The 20,346-nt window shown below is 41.6% G+C and overlaps 1 protein-coding gene across 1 annotated transcript in view; it reads right to left on the bottom strand.

The window, feature by feature from the left end:
• The window catches only part of IGSF5 (immunoglobulin superfamily member 5), a 115,997-nt gene that overhangs the window by 65,073 nt on the left and 30,578 nt on the right, over positions 1-20,346 (bottom strand). The window contains exon 2 of the mRNA XM_073668451.1: positions 11,160-11,236. Coding sequence (XP_073524552.1) covers positions 11,160-11,214 — 55 coding nt within the window. The 5' untranslated portion in view covers positions 11,215-11,236. The remainder of the gene's footprint in view (positions 1-11,159; positions 11,237-20,346) is intronic.

Below are 20,346 nucleotides of genomic sequence, written 5' to 3'. Positions count from 1 at the left end.
AACTAGTGCTTGTCATACTGTCAGTTTTGCATGTCTTACTCTTTAGCACTAGGTGGCACTTTAGAGCATTATATTTCACATACCTTGCTGAATTTTATCAGCACTCCCTGTGGTCAAGCAGGGTATTGCAAGTAAAATAATTTCTATTGTTCAATGGTGTAGAGACTTTGGGGGGCATTTTTTTTCCATAAATGCATGTATTTTTGTCTAGAAATGATTCTTGAAATTGGATTGCATTAAAAATGTTGCAACATTTCCCTCTTATAGCCTCTGCATTGCACAGTGTATTCTTGGCTGCAGAATGAGCTACCTGAGAGTTTAGAAGTAAACTTGATCCAACAGAAGAGTTTATAACTCTTCATTAACTTCTTCTGAGCTCTTTTCAGCTGAGTTAGGACCATAAAAAAAGTTGGCTGAACTTTATGGTCATAGCTCAGCTGAGAGGTAAAGTTATAAACTGTCCCGCTAGAAGGAGCTCACAGACAGGCTCTCAGATAGTTTAAAATACATGCATTTAAGAAAAAAAAGCCCTTGAAGATGTGCAAATCCTTTACATTGGCCATACACATCAGATTTTTGCTGTCAGACTTCACAATAGGTATGTGCAAAAGTTTAAAAGTCATACAATCCATTGAGCCCCTTAGCAGAACGGAGCCAACTTCCTACTGAAATCTTTAAAAATAAATGATCCCTTTAAGTCCCTTTAAGTTAATATTCTGGTTTTGCATCTAAAATGTTTCTTTATATTTATAATATGTCTGCGTTTGTGACTTGTTAAACTATATAATACTTATGACATTCAGTCACCACTAGAGGGAGCTCACGAGATGAGCGTGAAGACAGCTAATATTGAACTCAAAGAAACTGTATTAATCTGAATGCCGTGTGCTTCCTCTGGTGGTGACTGCAGGTACTTGATCTCATTAAATTCTCATCAGTCATCACACATCTGCGGCTTCGGCTATTTGGCTTTTATTACATTTGTTGATTTATATCTGCATTGACAAATGTCAACATTTTGCCATTTTATTTCCTCTGCAGTAAAAATCTCATTTTCCTTGTTTTTCTGTTTTTCTTTTTGTATTTTTCACTGTCAAAGGTTCAGCGTTTAGCACAATGTCAAACTGTCAAATTTCTATTTCCTAGAGGGACAGGAGGGCGCAGCTTAAAATGATCCTAATATATCAAAGTCCAAAAATAATAAAATGCATGAAAACCAATGGTTATTGTATTCCCAGGTCTCTTTACTTGGTATCACAGGTAAGCTTCTCCTTAAAGGGGCTGTCTACAATTCAGACATCAGTTTTGAATTAATCAAAAATAGGAAAAGTAATACAAATGAAATAGATAAATATAGCTATTACTATGTCTATGCATATATATCTCTGCCAATCCAATAGATATAAAAATGGTATTACTGACTATGACCGATTGGGATTGGCTGAAGTAGTGATGTGATGATCTAACAAAGAGGCTGTACATCATAATTGCTGACTACAGAGAGTAAATAAAATAAGGGTGTTTTCATAGTTTACCATAGAATTATTTACAGACACATTTTAATCACACTCACTGGGCTACGTACATAATCTACAACAATATAACTACTATAATACTGCTCCCTATGTACTAGAATATAACTACTATAATACTGCCTCCTATGTATAAGAATATAACTACTATAATACTGCCCCTATGTACAAGAATATAACTACTATAATACTGCGCCCTATGTGCAAGAATATAACTACTATAATACTGCTCCCTATGTACTAGAATATAACTACTATAATACTGCTCCTATTTACAAGAATATAACTACTATAATACTGCCCCCTATGTACAAGAATATAACTACTATAATACTGCGCCCTATGTACAAGAATATAACTACTATAATACTGCTCCCTATGTACTAGAATATAACTACTATAATACTGCTCCTATGTACAAGAATATAACTACTATAATACTGCCCCTATGTACAAGAATATAACTACTATAATACTGCGCCCTATGTGCAAGAATATAACTACTATAATACTGCTCCCTATGTACTAGAATATAACTACTATAATACTGCTCCTATTTACAAGAATATAACTACTATAATACTGCCCCCTATGTACAAGAATATAACTACTATAATACTGCGCCCTATGTACAAGAATATAACTACTATAATACTGCTCCCTATGTACTAGAATATAACTACTATAATACTGCTCCTATGTACAAGAATATAACTACTATAATACTGCCCCCTATGTACAAGAATATAACTACTATAATACTGCGCCCTATGTGCAAGAATATAACTACTATAATACTGCTCCCTATGTACTAGAATATAACTACTATAATACTGCTCCTATTTACAAGAATATAACTACTATAATACTGCCCCCTATGTACAAGAATATAACTACTATAATACTGCTCCCTATGTACTAGAATATAACTACTATAATACTGCTCCTATGTACAAGAATATAACTACTATAATACTGCCCCCTATGTACAAGAATATAACTACTATAATACTGCGCCCTATGTACAAGAATATAACTACTATAATACTGCCCCCTATGTGCAAGAAAATAATTACTATAATACTGTCCCCTATGTACAAGAATATAACTACTATAATACTGCCCTTATGTGCAAGAATATAACTACTATAATACTGCCCCTATGTACAAGAATATAACTACTATAATACTGCTCCTATGTGCAAGAATATAATTACTATAATACTGTCCCCTATGTACAAGAATATAACTACTATAATACTGCCCCTATGTACAAGAATATAACTACTATAATACTGCCCCCTATGTACAAGAATATATCTACTATAATACTGTCCCCTATGTACAAGAATATAACTACTATAATACTGCGCCCTATGTACAAGAATATAACTACTATAATACTGCCCCTATGTACAGGAATATAACTACTATAATACTGCCCCTATGTACAAGAATATAACTACTATAATACTGCCCCCTATGTACAAGAATATAACTACTATAATACTGTCCCCTATGTACAAGAATATAACTACTATAATAATGCTCCTATGTACAAGAATATAACTACTATAATACTGCCCCTATGTACAAGAATATAACTACTATAATACTGCCCCTATGTACCAGAATATAACTACTGTAATACTGCCCCCTATGTACAATAATATAACTACTATAATACTGCCTCTATGTAGAAGAATATAACTACTATAATACTGCTTCCATGTACAAGAATATAACTACCATAATACTGCCCCTATGTACAGGAATATAACTACTATAATACTGCCCCTATGTACAAGAATATAACTACTATAATACTGCCCCCTATGTACAAGAATATAACTACTATAATACTGTCCCCTATGTACAAGAATATAACTACTATAATAATGCTCCTATGTACAAGAATATAACTACTATAATACTGCCCCTATGTACAAGAATATAACTACTATAATACTGCCCCTATGTACCAGAATATAACTACTGTAATACTGCCCCCTATGTACAATAATATAACTACTATAATACTGCCTCTATGTACAAGAATATAACTACTATAATACTGCTTCCATGTACAAGAATATAACTACCATAATACTGCCCCTATGTACAGGAATATAACTACTATAATACTGCCCCTATGTACAAGAATATAACTACTATAATACTGACCCCTATGTACAAGAATATAACTACTATAATACTGTCCCCTATGTACAAGAATATAACTACTATAATAATGCTCCTATGTACAAGAATATAACTACTATAATACTGCCCCTATGTACAAGAATATAACTACTATAATACTGTCCCCTATGTACAAGAATATAACTACTATAATAATGCTCCTATGTACAAGAATATAACTACTATAACACTGCCCCTATGTGCAGGAATATAACTACTATAATACTGGCCCTATGTACAAGAATATAACTACTATAATACTGCCTCCTATGTACAAGAATATAACTACTATAATACTGCCCCTATGTACAATAATATAACTACTATAATACTGCCCCTATGTGCAAGAATATAACTACTATAATACTGCCCCCTATGTACAAGAATATAACTACTATAATACTGTCCCCTATGTACAAGAATATAACTACTATAATACTGCGCCCTATGTACAAGAATATAATTACTATAATACTGCCCCCTATGTGCAAGAATATAATTACTATAATACTGTCCCCTATGAACAAGAATATAACTACTATAATACTGCCCCCTATGTACAAGAATATAATTACTATAATACTGCCCCTATGTACAAGAATATAACTACTATAATACTGCCCCTTATGTGCAAGAATATAACTACTATAATACTGCTCCTATATACAAAAATATAGCTACTATAATACTGCCCCATGAACAAGAATATAACTACTGTAATACTGCACCTATGTACAAGAATATAACTACTATAATACTGCCACCTATGTGCAAGAATATAACTACTAAAATACTGCCACTTATGTACAACAATATAACTACTATAATACTGCCAACTATGTACAAGAATATAGCTACTATAATACTGCCCCTATTTACAAGAATATAACTACTATAATACTGCCCCTATGTACAAGAATATAACGACTATTCTACTACCACCTATGCACAACAATATAACTACTATAATACTGCCATCTATGTACAAGAATATAACTACTACAATACTGCTCCCTATGTACAAGAATATAACAACTATAATACTGCCCCCTATGTGCAAGAATATAACTACTATAATACTGCTCCTATGTACAAGAATATAACTACTATAATACTGCCCCCTATGTACAAGAATATAACTACTACAATACTGCTCCTATGTACAAGAATATAACAACTATAATACTGCTCCTATATACAAGCATATAACTACTATAATACTGCTCCTATATGCAAGAATATAACTACTATAATACTGCCCCTGTGTACAAGAATATAGCTACTATGATACTGCCCCTATGTACAAGAATATAACTACTATAATACTGCTCCTATATACAAAAATATAACTACTATAATACTGCCCCATGAACAAGAATATAACTACTATAATACTGCTCCTATGTACAAGAATATAGCTACTATAATACTGCACCTATGTACAAGAATATAACTACTATAATATTGCCACCTATGTGCAAGAATATAACTACTAAAATACTGCCACTTATGTACAACAATATAACTACTATAATACTGACAACTTTGTACAAGAATATAGCTACTATAATACTGGCCCTATTTACAAGAATATAACTACTATAATACTGCCCCTATGTACAAGAATATAACCACTATTCTACTACCACCTATGCACAACAATATAACTACTATAATACTGCCATCTATGTACAAGAATATAACTACTACAATACTGCTCCCTATGTACAAGAATATAACAACTATAATACTGCCCCCTATGTGCAAGAATATAACTACTATAATACTGCTCCTATGTGCAAGAATATAACTACTATAATACTGCCCCCTATGTACAAGAATATAACTACTACAATACTGCTCCTATGTACAAGAATATAACAACTATAATACTGCTCCTATATACAAGCATATAACTACTATAATACTGCTCCTATATGCAAGAATATAACTACTATAATACTGCCCCTGTGTACAAGAATATAGCTACTATGATACTGCCCCTATGTACAAGAATATAACTACTATAATACTGCTCCTATATACAAAAATATAACTACTATAATACTGCCCCATGAACAAGAATATAACTACTATAATACTGACCCGTGTACAAGAATATAACTACTATAATACTGCACCTATGTACAAGAATATAACAACTATAATACTGCCCCCTATGTGCAAGAATATAACTACTATAATACTGCTCCTATGTACAAGAATATAACTACTATAATACTGCCCCCTATGTACAAGAATATAACTACTACAATACTGCTCCTATGTACAAGAATATAACAACTATAATACTGCTCCTATATACAAGCATATAACTACTATAATACTGCTCCTATATGCAAGAATATAACTACTATAATACTGCCCCTGTGTACAAGAATATAGCTACTATGATACTGCCCCTATGTACAAGAATATAACTACTATAATACTGCTCCTATATACAAAAATATAACTACTATAATACTGCCCCATGAACAAGAATATAACTACTATAATACTGACCCGTGTACAAGAATATAACTACTATAATACTGCACCTATGTACAAGAATATAACTACTATAATATTGCCACCTATGTGCAAGAATATAACTACTAAAATACTGCCACTTATGTACAACAATATAACTACTATAATACTGCCATCTATGTACAAGAATATAACTACTATAATACTGCCCCTATTTACAAGAATATAACTACTTTAATACTGGCCCTATGTACAAGAATATAACTACTATGCTACTACCACCTATGCACAAGAATATAACTACTATAATACTGCCCCCTATGCATAAGAATATAACTACTATAATACTGCTCCTATGCACAAGAATATAACTACTATAATACTGCTCCTATGTACAAGAATATCACTACTATAATACTGCTCCTATGTACAAGAATATTACTACTATAATACTGCCCCCTATGTACAAGAATATAACTACTACAATACTGCTCCTATGTACAAGAATCTAACTACTATAATACTGCTCTCTATGTACAAGAATATAACTACTATAATACTGCTCCTATATGCAAGAATATAACTACTATAATACTGCTTCTATGTACTAGAATATAACTACTATAATACTGCTCCTATGTACAAGAATATAACTACTATAATACTGCCTCCTATGTACAAGAATATAATCACTATTATTGCCTCTATGTACAAGAATATAACTGCTGTAATACAGTCTCTATGTACAGGAATATAACTACTATAATACTGCTCCTATGTATAAGAATATAACTACTATAATACTGCCTCTATGTACAAGAATATAACTACTATAATACAGCCTCTATGTACAGGAATATAACTACTATAATACTGCTCCTATGTATAAGAATATAACTACTCTAATACTGCCCCTATGTACAGGAATATAACTACTATAAAACTGCCTCCTATGTACAAGAATATAACTACTATAATACAGCCTCTATGTTCAGGAATATAACTACTATAATACTGCTCCTATGTATAAGAATATAACTACTATAATACTGCCCCCTATGTACAAGAATATATCTACTATAATACTGCCCCTATGTACTAGAATATAACTACTATAAAACTGCCCCCTATGTACAAGATTATAACTACTATAATACTGCCCCCTATGTACAAGAATATAACTACTATAATACCGCTCCTATATACAAGAATATAACTACTATAATACTGCCCCTATGTACAAGAATATAACTACTATAATACTGCCCCCTATGTACAAGAATATAACTACTATAATACTGCTCCTATGTATAAGAATATAACTACTCTAATACTGCCCCTATGTAGAAGAATATAACTACTACTAGATGGTGGCCCGATTCTAACGCATCGGGTATTCTAGAATATGTATGCAGCCGACCGGGCGCAATCAGCAGAGCGGTGTTTAAATTTGGCGCCAAAATCGCTGATTGGTCTCGGCCGGCAACGGCGACCAATCAGCAAAGCGGTGTTTAAATTTGTCGGCAATATCGGTGATTGGCCGCAGGCGGCGGCCGCGACCAATCAGCAAACCGTGTTAGTGAGGACTGGAGAGCGTGTTTAAATTTGGCTCCAAAATAGCTGATTGGTCGCGGCCGGCAACCGTGACAAATCAGCAAAGCGGTGTTAAAATTTGGCGCCTATATCGCTGATTGGTCGCGACTAATCAGCAGAGCGGAGTTTAAATTTGGCGCCAATAATGCTGATTGGTCGCGGCCAGTGAACGCGACCTATCAGCAGAGCAGTCGCGGCCGGCAACTGCGACCAATCAGCAGAGCGGTGTTTAAATTTGGCGCCAATAATGCTGATTGGTCGCGGCCGGCGCCCGCGACCAATCAGCAAAGCGCTGTTTAAATTTGGCGCCAATAATGCTGATTGGTCGCGGCCGGCGACCGTGACCAATCAGCAAAGCGGTGTTTAAATTTGGCGCCAATAATGCTGATTGGTCGCGGCCGGCGACCGCGACCAATCAGCAAAGCAGTGTTTAAATTTGGCACCTATAATGATAATTGGTCGCGGCCGGCGACCGCGACCAATCAGCTAAGCGGTGTTTAAATTTGGCGCCAATCTCGCTGATTGGTCGCAGCTGGCGGTCACGAACAATCAGCAGAGCGTTGCTTAAATTTGGCGCCAAACTCGCTGATTGGTCGCGGCTGGCGGCCGCGACCAATCAACAGAGCGGTGTTTAAATTTGTCGCCAATCTCGCTGATTGGTCGCGGCTGGCGGCCACGACCAATCGGCAGAGCGTTGTTTAAATTTGGCGCCAATCTCGCTGATTGGTCGTGGCCGGCCATCGGACGCGACCAATCAGCAGAGCGTTGTTTAAATTTGGCGCCAAAATCGCTGATTGGTCGCGGTCGGCCAGCGGCCGCGACCAATCAGCAGAGCGTTGTTTAAATTTGGCGCTAATCTCGCTGATTGGTCGCGGCTGGCGGCCGCTACCAATCAGCAGAGCGGCGTTTAAATTTGCCGCCCATATCGCTGATTGGTCGCGGCCAGCGGCTGCGACCAATCAGCGTTGTATTACCGAGGATCGGGGAGCGGCGCTGCCTGTGCGGGTACTTTCGCTGCGAGCAGCTGGGAGATGAGTGGCTGCTCGCAGCAGAAGCATCCCGACCGGCGGCGCCGCTCCCCGGTCCTCCGTTCACACTTGCCGTCGGGAGATCAGCGGTCCTAGCCGCTGATCTCCCGACATTAGCCGCATGGAGGTCAGAGGCGCCGCCGGTCGGGGTAGTTCTGCTGCTAGCGCTGCTCATCTCCCGGCTGCAGCGCCGCTGACCTCCGTCCGGCAGATGAGCCGCTAACGGCCGCCATCTTTTTTCTGAAATCCCGCGTCGCTGATTGGCCGCGGCCGGACCAATGAGTGACGCGGGATTTCCTGGACAGACAGCGGCCGGACCAATGAGCGACGCTGGATTTCCTGGACAGACAGACAGACAGAAAGACAGACAGACAGATGGGATAAGACAATTATATATATAGATAATACTGCACCTATGGGCAAGAATATAATTACTATAATACTGCTCCTATGTACAAGAATATAACTACTATAATACTGCTCCTATGTATAAGAATATAACTACTATAATACTGCCCCTATGTGCAGGAATATAACTACTATAATACTGCTCCTATGTACAAGAATATAACTACTATAATACTGCTCCTATGTATAAGAATATAACTACTATAATACTGCCCCCTATGTACAAGAATATAACTACTATAACACTGCTCACTATGCACAAGAATATAACTACTATAATACTGCTCCTATGTACAAGAATATAACTACTATAATACTGCTCCTATGTACAAGAATATAACTACTATAATACTGCCCCTATGTACAGGAATATAACTACTATAATACTGCTCCTATGTACAAGAATATAACTACTATAATACTGCTCCTATGTATAAGAATATAACTACTATAATACTGCCTCTATGTATAAGAATATAACTACTTTAATACAGCCTCTATGGTCAGGAATATAACTACTATAATACTGCTCCTATGTACAAGAATATAACTACTATAATGCTGCTCCTATGTATAAGAATATAGCTACTATAATACTGCCCCCTATGTACAAGAATATAACTACTATAATACTGCCCCTATGTACTAGAATATAACTACTATAAAACTGCCCCCTATGTACAAGAATATAACTACTATAATACTGTTCCTATGTACAAGAATATAACTACTATAATACTGCACCTATGTACAAGAATAAAACTACTATAATACTGCCCCTATGTACAAGAATATAACTACTATAATACTGCCCCCTATGTACAAGAATATAACTACTATAATACTGCCCCCTATGTACAAGAATATAACTACTATAATACTGCCCCCTATGTACAAGAATATAACTACTATAATACTGCCCCCTATGTACAAGAATATAACTACTATAATACTGCTCCTATGTACAAGAATATAACTACTATAATACTGCTCCTATGTACAAGAATATAACTACTATAATACTGTCCCCTATGTACAAGAATATAACTACTATAATACTGCTCCTATGTACAAGAATATAACTACTATAATACTGCACCTATGTACAAGAATAAAACTACTATAATACTGCACCTATGTACAAGAATATAATTACTATAATACTGCTCCTATGTACCAGAATATAACTACTATAATACTGCCCCCTATGTGCAAGAATATAACTTCTATAATACTGCCCCAATGTACAAGAATATGCCTACTATACTACTGCCCCTATGTGCAAGAATATAACTACTATAATACTGCCCCTATGTACAAGAATATAACTACTATAATACTGCTCCTATGTACAAGAATATAACTACTATAATACTGTCCCCTATGTACAAGAATATAACTACTATAATACTGCTCCTATGTACAAGAATATAATTACTATAATACTGCTCCTATGTACCAGAATATAACTACTATAATACTGCCCCCTATGTATAAGAATATAACTACTATAATACTGCCCCCTATGTACAAGAATATAACTACTATAATACTGCCCCTATGTACAAGAATATAACTACTATAATACTGCCTCCTATGTATAAGAATATAACTACTATAATACTGCTCCTATGTACAAAAATATAACTACTATAATACTGCCCCTATGTACAAGAATATAACTACTATAATACTGCTCCTATGTGCAAGAATATAACTACTATAATACTGCCCCTATGTACAAGAATATAACTACTATAATACTGCTCCTATGTACAAGAATATAACTACTATAATACTGCTCCTATGTACAAGAATATAACTACTATAATACTGCTCCTATGTACAAGAATATAACTACTATAATACTGCCCCTATGTACATGAATATAACTGTGTAATACCTTGTATTAGGCACAGAATGGTTATCCATATAATATACTTCCGGTATCTGGCCATCAGAATTATATTCTTTCACCTCCTGAAACAAGAATACCATGATGATTATTACTTTTATTATGTTTTACGTTGATTTAAATATTTTATAATATTTTTGCTATTGAATTTTCTATAACAAGCTGTTAGATCATCATCATCATCAAAAAAAAAACACATTCCACCTGCCACAGCTATAGTGTAATGTGTACCTGAGCTGCAATACCACAAATGACCTAAGGACATGGGTGGTGCTGTATCTGGAAGAAAACAACCGTGTTTTTCTAAATAATAATCCTAAAAAGTTGAGTAATTTTTCATACCCATCACATATACAATGTATGTTACATCCCGCATTACACTTGTGAAATCACAGAGCACAAAAGACAAGTTCAGCTCTGCTACATCCCCACATTGATATCCTGCTGTAAAATACAAAGAAGAGGTCTGGTTTGTAAGTTCATTGTGTTTGAGGACTTGTCTGTACCCAGCACAGAGGCTGCAGGGAGTGACCTTCCCAAGATCACAGCCCTGAAACTGGGCCGACGGCCAAGGATTACAGCACGGAGTAGAAGAGGTCAGAGTAATTGGTCATTTTGCTGTAAAACTGCGAAAGGTAACGCAGATAGTGGCGGCTTATAGCAGTCGGTTGTCAGGATGTGAGTGTACTGATAATGAGGGATGCTATTAGAGAAACACAAAACTTCTGTGTAGGAACTTAAAGGGCAACTCCAGTCTATTTATGTTCCTCTCACTAGGGGGCAGTATTCTAGTAGTAAGTGCTGGTATAGTACACTACAATTAACTGTTTAGTCTTGATAACCACTCTTCTTCTGGACCAGAAATGTGCTTATAGCAGTTGTCATTGCCCATCCCGCACTCCTCTTGGCCACTTGCATTAACTGCATTACTCACAAGGGGGTTTCAACAGGGTCGTAAAGATCACGGTTGCACAAGGTACAACTGCGACCAACCCCGTAAGAGAGGAGAGCCCACCGATGCCAGTGCCAATTTCACTTTGATGTGCAACCTCGGACATAGATCCCTGCACTGCAATACACACCGCCGGCCAATCAGAGGCTGGCAGCAGACATTGGCTTGCCTGTGATGGGCGGTGCATGGCAGTGACGTCATGCGCTGCCGGGTGTCGACACATTAAAGTCCACTGCCAAATTCTACCCGGCTATAAAGGAAGACGCCGCACATCGTGGCAACTGGGGAAGGTAAGAATAATCATTTGTTCATTTTTAAAATGTGATGGAGAAGAACAGAAGGGGCCCAGGATGGGGGGGCATTATACCAGGAAGAGGCCCAGGATGGGGGACAATATACCAAGAAGAGGTCCAGGGTGGCGGACATTATACCAGGAAGAGGCCCAGGATGGAGGACATTATACCAGGAAGGGGCCCAGGATGGACGACATTATACCAGGAAGGGGCCCAGGATGGAGGACATTATACAAGCAAAGGGCCCAGGATGGAGGGCATTATACCAGGATGGGGACATTAAACCAGGAAGGGGCCCAGGATGGCGAACATTATGGCATGGGGCAGCCTAGGATGGGGAGTATTATACAAAGAAGGGGCCAAAGATGGGTGACATTATACCAGGAAGGGGCCCAGGATGGTGGGCATTTCTACTGGAAGTAGCCAAGAAGGTGGACATTATTACTGGAAGGAGCCAGGATGGTGGACATTATTACTGAAAGGAACCAGGATGGTGGACATTTTTACTGTAAGTTTCCTAGGATGGAGGACATTATTATAGTAAGGGGCCAGGATGGAGGACATTATTATAGTAAGGGGCCAGGATGGAGGACATTATTACAGTAAAGGGCCAGGATGGAGGACATTATTATAGTAAAGAGCCAGGATGGAGGACATTATTATAGTAAAGAGCCAGGATGGGGGAGATTATTACAGGAAGGAGCCAAGACAGGGGGATATTATTATAAGAAGGGCTAACATGCATGTCTTTATAAGATCTAGAATGCAGCAAGAGCCCATATATCTGATCAACCTGCTGGTGGTGGCCCAGGTCCAAATTTTGCACTGGGGCCCATTAAACTCTAGTTACACTATTGGATTTCAAGTTGTATTCTATTAACCCTACGGTACCTTAAAGGACATGTCCACTATTCAAACTATTTTTTTAATTTCTCCAATGCATCTAAAAGTAGGAGTCCACAGTTTTGTGTATACCACTCCTCTGCAAAACTATGGCTACAGAGCAAGCAAACCCAGAAACTGCAGTCATAATACTCTCTACAAAATGTACATTAGGAAAAGCCAAAGCTGATGGAAGGTCTGGGGTGGGGATCATGACTGCAGGCTCAGACTAGAGAAGATTTCATAGTTTACAACTGTCGCAGATTTCTGCCCAAAAGTGGGAGCTCAGGGGTGGACCCGGGTGGGAGCATTCCCAGGACAGGTGGGTTTTAAACGTCTCCAGAAATGTTGACAATTTAGCTATTCCACATAATGTAGGTCTGCATTGGAGCTGTGTACACAAAACTGTCTGACAGCTTTAACCAGGACTATTTACAAAATTGCCTTATATATATATATATTTTACAAAATTTTCACATAAATAACATTTAAATATAAAATGAATGGAAATGTAATCCCTGCCTATAAAGGGCTCAGAACGTGCCCAAAATGTGCGGCAATAATTTGCTGGGGTAACAGTGTGCGTGTTGCTGACGCCAACAAGCTCAACAAACTTATAAAGAAGGCTAGCGCGACGGTGGGCCTACAGCTTGGGACTTTTGAAGAGGTGGTAGAGGATAGGATTAAGAAGAAGTGCAGAGCTATAATGGGCAACAACACACACCCGCTTTATGAACTGTTTGCGAAACAGAAGAGCACATTCAGCAATCGCCTAATACAACTAAGGTGTAAAAAGGAAAAATACAGGAGATCGTTTGTTCCAACAGCTATGGGGGTGTTTAACAAATGTCTGAAAAGCAATGTCTAAAGCATTCCAAATGTTTTGTTATCATATGTGTCATGTTCGAGATCTGTGTTCTGCTGCTGTGATACCGCAATTTCCTCCGGGATAAATAAAGTATATCTTATCTTATCTTATCTTAAAATGCCTCTTTTTTATGCAAAATGACTCTCTGCCCCTTTTGAGATAAGGTTTCAGGCACAGTTCTGCACAAATAATGAACTTGTACACACAGGTGCATCTCACTAAGTTAGAATATCATCAAAATGTTAATTTATTTCAGTTCTTCAATACAAAAAGTGAAGCTCATATATTATATAGAGTCATTACACACAGAGGGATCTATTTCAAGTGTTTATTTCTGTCAATGTTGATGATTATGGCTTACAGCCAATGAAAACACAACAGTCATTATCTCCTTAAATTAGAATAATTAATAAAAACACCTGCAAAGGCTTCCTAAGCATTTAAAAGGGTCCCTTACTCTGTTTCAGTAGGCTCCACAATCATGGGGAAGACTGCTGACTTGATAGATGTCCAGAAGGCAGTCATTGACTCACTCCACAAGGTCCCAGAGTCTGGAGGAAGAGTGGAGAGGCCACAATCCAAGCTGCTGGAGGTCTAGTGTGAAGCTTCCACAATCAGTGATGGTTTGGGGAGCCATGTCATCTGCTGGTGTAGGTCCACTGTGTTTTATCAAGACCAAAGTCAGTGCAGCCGTCTACCAGGACATTTTACAGCACTTCATGCTTCCCTCTTGGCCCCTGTCCACACTGCCAAAAGTACCAATACCTGGTTTACACACAACAGTATCACTGTGCGTGATTGTCAGCGAACTCGCCTGACCTTAACCCCATAGAGCAGAGGTCCCCAACCGCCGGTCCGCGGACCAGGACCGGGCCGTTGGGGTTTTTCAGCCGGTCCGCGGGGAGAGGGGGCCCCTCCAGCCTCCAGCAGGGCCGCCATCAGGGCATGACTGCCCTGACTCCAGTATGGGGCCCGGCCGCTAGGAGCCCCCTCGGAGCCCCCCTCTTGTGCGTCTCTCTCCTCATGGGGCCCCCGGCCGCATGCTAAGCGCCGGGTCCGGGACATCTTAGCTGCGGCAGCACCTTCATGATTCCCCTGACTTCCGGTCATGTGACGGCGCCGTCACATGGCCGGAAGTCAGGAGAACCTGGTGTCAGCGATTTGGACGAGCGCCAGGATTCTGCAGGGATCGCATGGGGGTAAGTATAACAAGTTTTATTTTTTTTTTAAATACAATTAACTAGGAGTGGGGGGAATGGGAGATGCACATGGGGGGAGGGGAGAGATGAGAGATGCACATGGGGGAGGGGAGAGATGAGAGATCCACATGGGGGGGAGGGGAGAGATGAGAGATGCACATGGGGGAGGGGAGAGATGAGAGATCCACATGGGGGGGAGGGGAGAGATGAGAGATGCACATGGGGGAGGGGAGAGATGAGAGATCCACATGGGGGGGAGGGGAGAGATGAGAGATGCACATGGGGGAGGGGAGAGATGAGAGATCCACATGGGGGGAGGGGAGAGATGAGAGATGCACATGGGGGGAGGGGAGAGATGAGAGATGCACATGGGGGGAGGGGAGAGATGAGAGATGCACATGGGAGGGAGGGGAGAGATGAGAGATGCACGGGGGGGTGAGAGATGCACGGGGGGGTGAGAGATGCACGGGGGGGATGAGAGATGCACGGGGGGTGGATGAGAGATGCATGGGGGGGTGAGAGATGCACATGGGGGGGGATGAGAGATGCACGGGGGGTGAGAGATGCACGGGGGGGATGAGAGATGCACATGGGGGGAGGGGAGAGATGAGAGATGCACATGGGGGAGGGGAGAGATGAGAGATCCACATGGGGGGGAGGGGAGAGATGAGAGATGCACATGGGGGAGGGGAGAGATGAGAGATCCACATGGGGGGGAGGGGAGAGATGAGAGATGCACATGGGGGAGGGGAGAGATGAGAGATCCACATGGGGGGAGGGGAGAGATGAGAGATGCACATGGGGGGAGGGGAGAGATGAGAGATGCACATGGGGGGAGGGGAGAGATGAGAGATGCACATGGGAGGGAGGGGAGAGATGAGAGATGCACGGGGGGGTGAGAGATGCACGGGGGGATGAGAGATGCACGGGGGGTGGATGAGAGATGCACGGGGGGGTGAGAGATGCACGGGGGGGTGAGAGATGCACGGGGGGGTGAGAGATGCACGGAGGGGGATGAGAGATGCACGGAGGGGATGAGAGATGCACGGGGGGTGGATGAGAGATGCACGGGGGGGATGAGAGATGCACGGGGGGTGGATGAGAGATCCACATGGGGGGAGGGGAGAGATGAGAGATGCACATGGGGGGAGGGGAGAGATGAGAGATGCACATGGGGGGAGGGGAGAGATGAGAGATGCACGGGGGGGGATGAGAGATGCACGGGGGGGTGAGAGATGCACGGAGGGGATGAGAGATGCACGGGGGGGATGAGAGATGCACGGGGGGGATGAGAGATGCACGGGGGGGATGAGAGATGCACGGGGGGGATGAGAGATGCACGGGGGGATGAGAGATGCACGGGGGGTGGATGAGAGATGCACGGGGGGGATGAGAGATGCACGGGGGGTGGATGAGAGATCCACATGGGGGGAGGGGAGAGATGAGAGATGCACATGGGGGGAGGGGAGAGATGAGAGATGCACATGGGGGGAGGGGAGAGATGAGAGATGCACGGGGGGGGATGAGAGATGCACGGGGGGGTGAGAGATGCACGGAGGGGATGAGAGATGCACGGGGGGGATGAGAGATGCACGGGGGGGATGAGAGATGCACGGGGGGGATGAGAGATGCACGGGGGGGATGAGAGATGCACGGGGGGATGAGAGATGCACGGGGGGTGGATGAGAGATGCACGGGGGGGTGAGAGATGCACGGAGGGGGATGAGAGATGCACGGAGGGGATGAGAGATGCACGGGGGGTGGATGAGAGATGCACGGGGGGGATGAGAGATGCACGGGGGGTGGATGAGAGATCCACATGGGGGGAGGGGAGAGATGAGAGATGCACATGGGGGGAGGGGAGAGATGAGAGATGCACATGGGGGGAGGGGAGAGATGAGAGATGCACGGGGGGGGATGAGAGATGCACGGGGGGGTGAGAGATGCACGGAGGGGATGAGAGATGCACGGGGGGGATGAGAGATGCACGGGGGGGATGAGAGATGCACGGGGGGGATGAGAGATGCACGGGGGGGATGAGAGATGCACGGGGGGGTGAGAGATGCACGGGGGGGATGAGAGATGCACGGGGGGGTGAGAGATGCACGGGGGGGATGAGAGATGCACGGAGGGGATGAGAGATGCACGGGGGGTGGATGAGAGATGCACGGGGGGGTGAGAGATGCACGGGGGGGATGAGAGATGCACGGGGGGTGGATGAGAGATGCACGGAGGGGGATGAGAGATGCACGGGGGGTGGATGAGAGATGCACGGGGGTGAGTTGCACATGGGGGGGTGAGAGATGCACATGGGGGGGTTATGTTTACATAACTTTGTTGCCTTATGAAGGGCGGGGGGGGCCCCCAAAAATTTCTTGCACAGGGGCCCACTACAGTCTGTGTCCGCCCCTGGGATGAAGTAAATGCAGCTGAACAGCAGCTGTCAGGACAGCTGCCCTGTCCTGCTGCAGGGCGTGATGGGGCCTCAGTGATGCGGCTCCTGGCACAGCACATTATGTGGGGCTCCTGGCATAGCTCCTGGCGGGGACCTGGTCTACACTATATGATAAGTATGCACTAAACTCCAAATCCCTCCATTACCCCGCCCCCATATGACCAAAGCCCCGCCCACCCCACCCCCTCCTTTCTGGCCCATGGAAAAATGATCTTGCTTCAAGCCGGTCCCTGGTGCAAAAAAGGTTGGGGACCACTGCCATAGAGGATCTATTATAGAGAATCTATGGGGTATTGTCAAGAGGAAGATGAGACCCCAGAGCCAACAATGCAGACGAGCTGAAGGCTGCTATCAAAGCCACCTGGGCTTCCATAACCCCTCAGCAGGGCCACAGGCTGATCACTTCCATGCCACATTGCCGCATTGATGTAGTAAATGATGCAAAAGGAGCCCGACCAAGTATTGAGGGCATTTACTGAACAGACATTTCAGTAGGACAACATTTCAGATTTTAAAATAATTTTTCAAGCTGTTGTTATAAAGTATTCTAATTTACTGAGATAATGACTTTTGTGTTTTCATTGGCTGTAAGCCATAATCCTCAACATTAACAGAAATAAACACTTGAAATAGATCACTCTGTCTGTAATGACTCTATATAATAGATGAGTTTCACTTTTTGTATTGAAGAACTGAAATAAATTAACTTTTTAATAATATTCTAATTTAGTGAGATGCAGCTGTACATACCCTTTAATGAAATGTTACTATTTCACAGCACGTCAGAAAGCAAGGTCACAATATCAAACATGAAGCATTTTAGCTCATATTAACCCTATATGACAGAGTCCAGGTAATACCTGTATACAGTAGATCACCTTGTTGTCAGTTATATACCGTGACCTCATATAGATGTTATGAAAATGACTTCCTTAATGAGCAGGAGCATCCTGACACCAGAGCTAGGATTATGTGGAGTGTTCACTTTCCTGATGGCACAGTTTTTAGAAAAATGCAGCCATGTTTTTCTAATCCTGGAAACCTCTTGAGAGGAGTTGAATCAAGACCAAAATGACAAAGTGCTCTCAGCCGCATCTCAGTCGCTGCCTATGCAGAGAGCAGAAGTCAATGACAAATTAATCTTAACTGCTGCGCTCTGCATAGGCAGCGACTGAGGTTGACACATGCCTAGCAGCTAATGGATGAAGAAAGTATTGAATCATGTGAGCTGCACATGACTCAATGTCATCTTCATTCATTAAAAGCTATTTTTACACACTTCTTTTCAGTCCTAGCTAGGCTTAGTGCTAGGATCAGTACTAAGGTTAGGCAAGAGTTAGGGTTAGTACTAGAGTTAGGATAGGGCTAGGGCTATGGTTAGGCTGGCTAGGACTAGCTTTAGGGCTAGGATAAGTACTAGGACTATAGCTAGTGCTAGGGTTAGGGCTAGAGTTAGTATTAGAGTTAGGTTAGGGTTAATCCTAGAGATAGTGTTAGAATTAGTACTAGGGTCAAGCAAGAGCTAGGGGTAGTACTAGAGTTAGGATAGGACTAGCCTTAGGGCTAGGGAAAGTACTAGGGGTGTAGCTAGTTCTATGGTTAGGGCTAGTTTTAGGGTTAGAATTAGAATTAGAGTTAGTATTAGGGTTAGGTTAGGGTTAGTACTAGGGATAGTGCTAGGATTAGTACTAGGGTAAGGCAAGAGTTAGAGTTAGTTCTAGAGTTAGGATAGAGCAAGTGTTACACGCACGCTGCTAGGTTCAGATAGGGCGAGACGGGTGTTATGAATTCGTTGGAATCCTGGGGGAAACGTCACTCAGGTCGACCATAGGCTGCAGCTTCTCTCAGACACACGATAGATTCAGTTGCTGACCAGACACATCTGAAAAGAGTCTTTATAAACAGTTTAACAGCGGAATTGAATCTGAAGCACGGCCAGTGCAATTCAGGGATATTCCAGCAACAATCTTCATTACAGTACAGTCTCATAAAGCAGGCACAGTAACGTCAGTCTCTTCAGTAGCATAATTCAGCATAGATTAGATCTCTTGGTAGCACACTTCTATACATACACAGCAGGCTTTTCCTTCACAAGGACTCACTAGTACACATCATTCTTTATCCCGCATGGAGATGGAGGCGGGAGAGGGTTTGATGAGGGAGATGATCCCTGGGACAATTCCTTCCAGTCCTTATCTTCCTGCCCGGTAATGCTCTCCACTGTTAGTTCAGGGAGTTTATCTGACCTGTGTTTAGTGTCTCTCCTGATCTGAATCCTGTTCAGTTATCTTCTGTGAGATACAGATCACACACCACCTTTCTCTAAGGCTCCAACCAGAACAGTAAACAACTCCCCCACAATCCCTCTGCGGTTCTGCTAAAACACTCCCTGTCTCCTTTGACTGTGTTAACCCCTCTAGTTGCTGGATGCTTCGGAAGCATAACACTTCCTGTCTCCTGTGCTTGTGTTATTTGTAACAGTTGCTGGATGCTTTGGAAGTCACAGCACTACATCTGAACGTCACA

Source organism: Phyllobates terribilis, unplaced genomic scaffold, assembly GCF_046119375.1.
Source record: "Phyllobates terribilis strain yellow unplaced genomic scaffold, ASM4611937v1 Scaffold_2__4_contigs__length_985480577, whole genome shotgun sequence".
NCBI lineage: Eukaryota > Metazoa > Chordata > Amphibia > Anura > Dendrobatidae > Phyllobates > Phyllobates terribilis.
The sequence above is the reverse complement of the archived record's forward strand: the minus strand, read 5'-3'. Positions and strand labels throughout refer to the sequence as shown.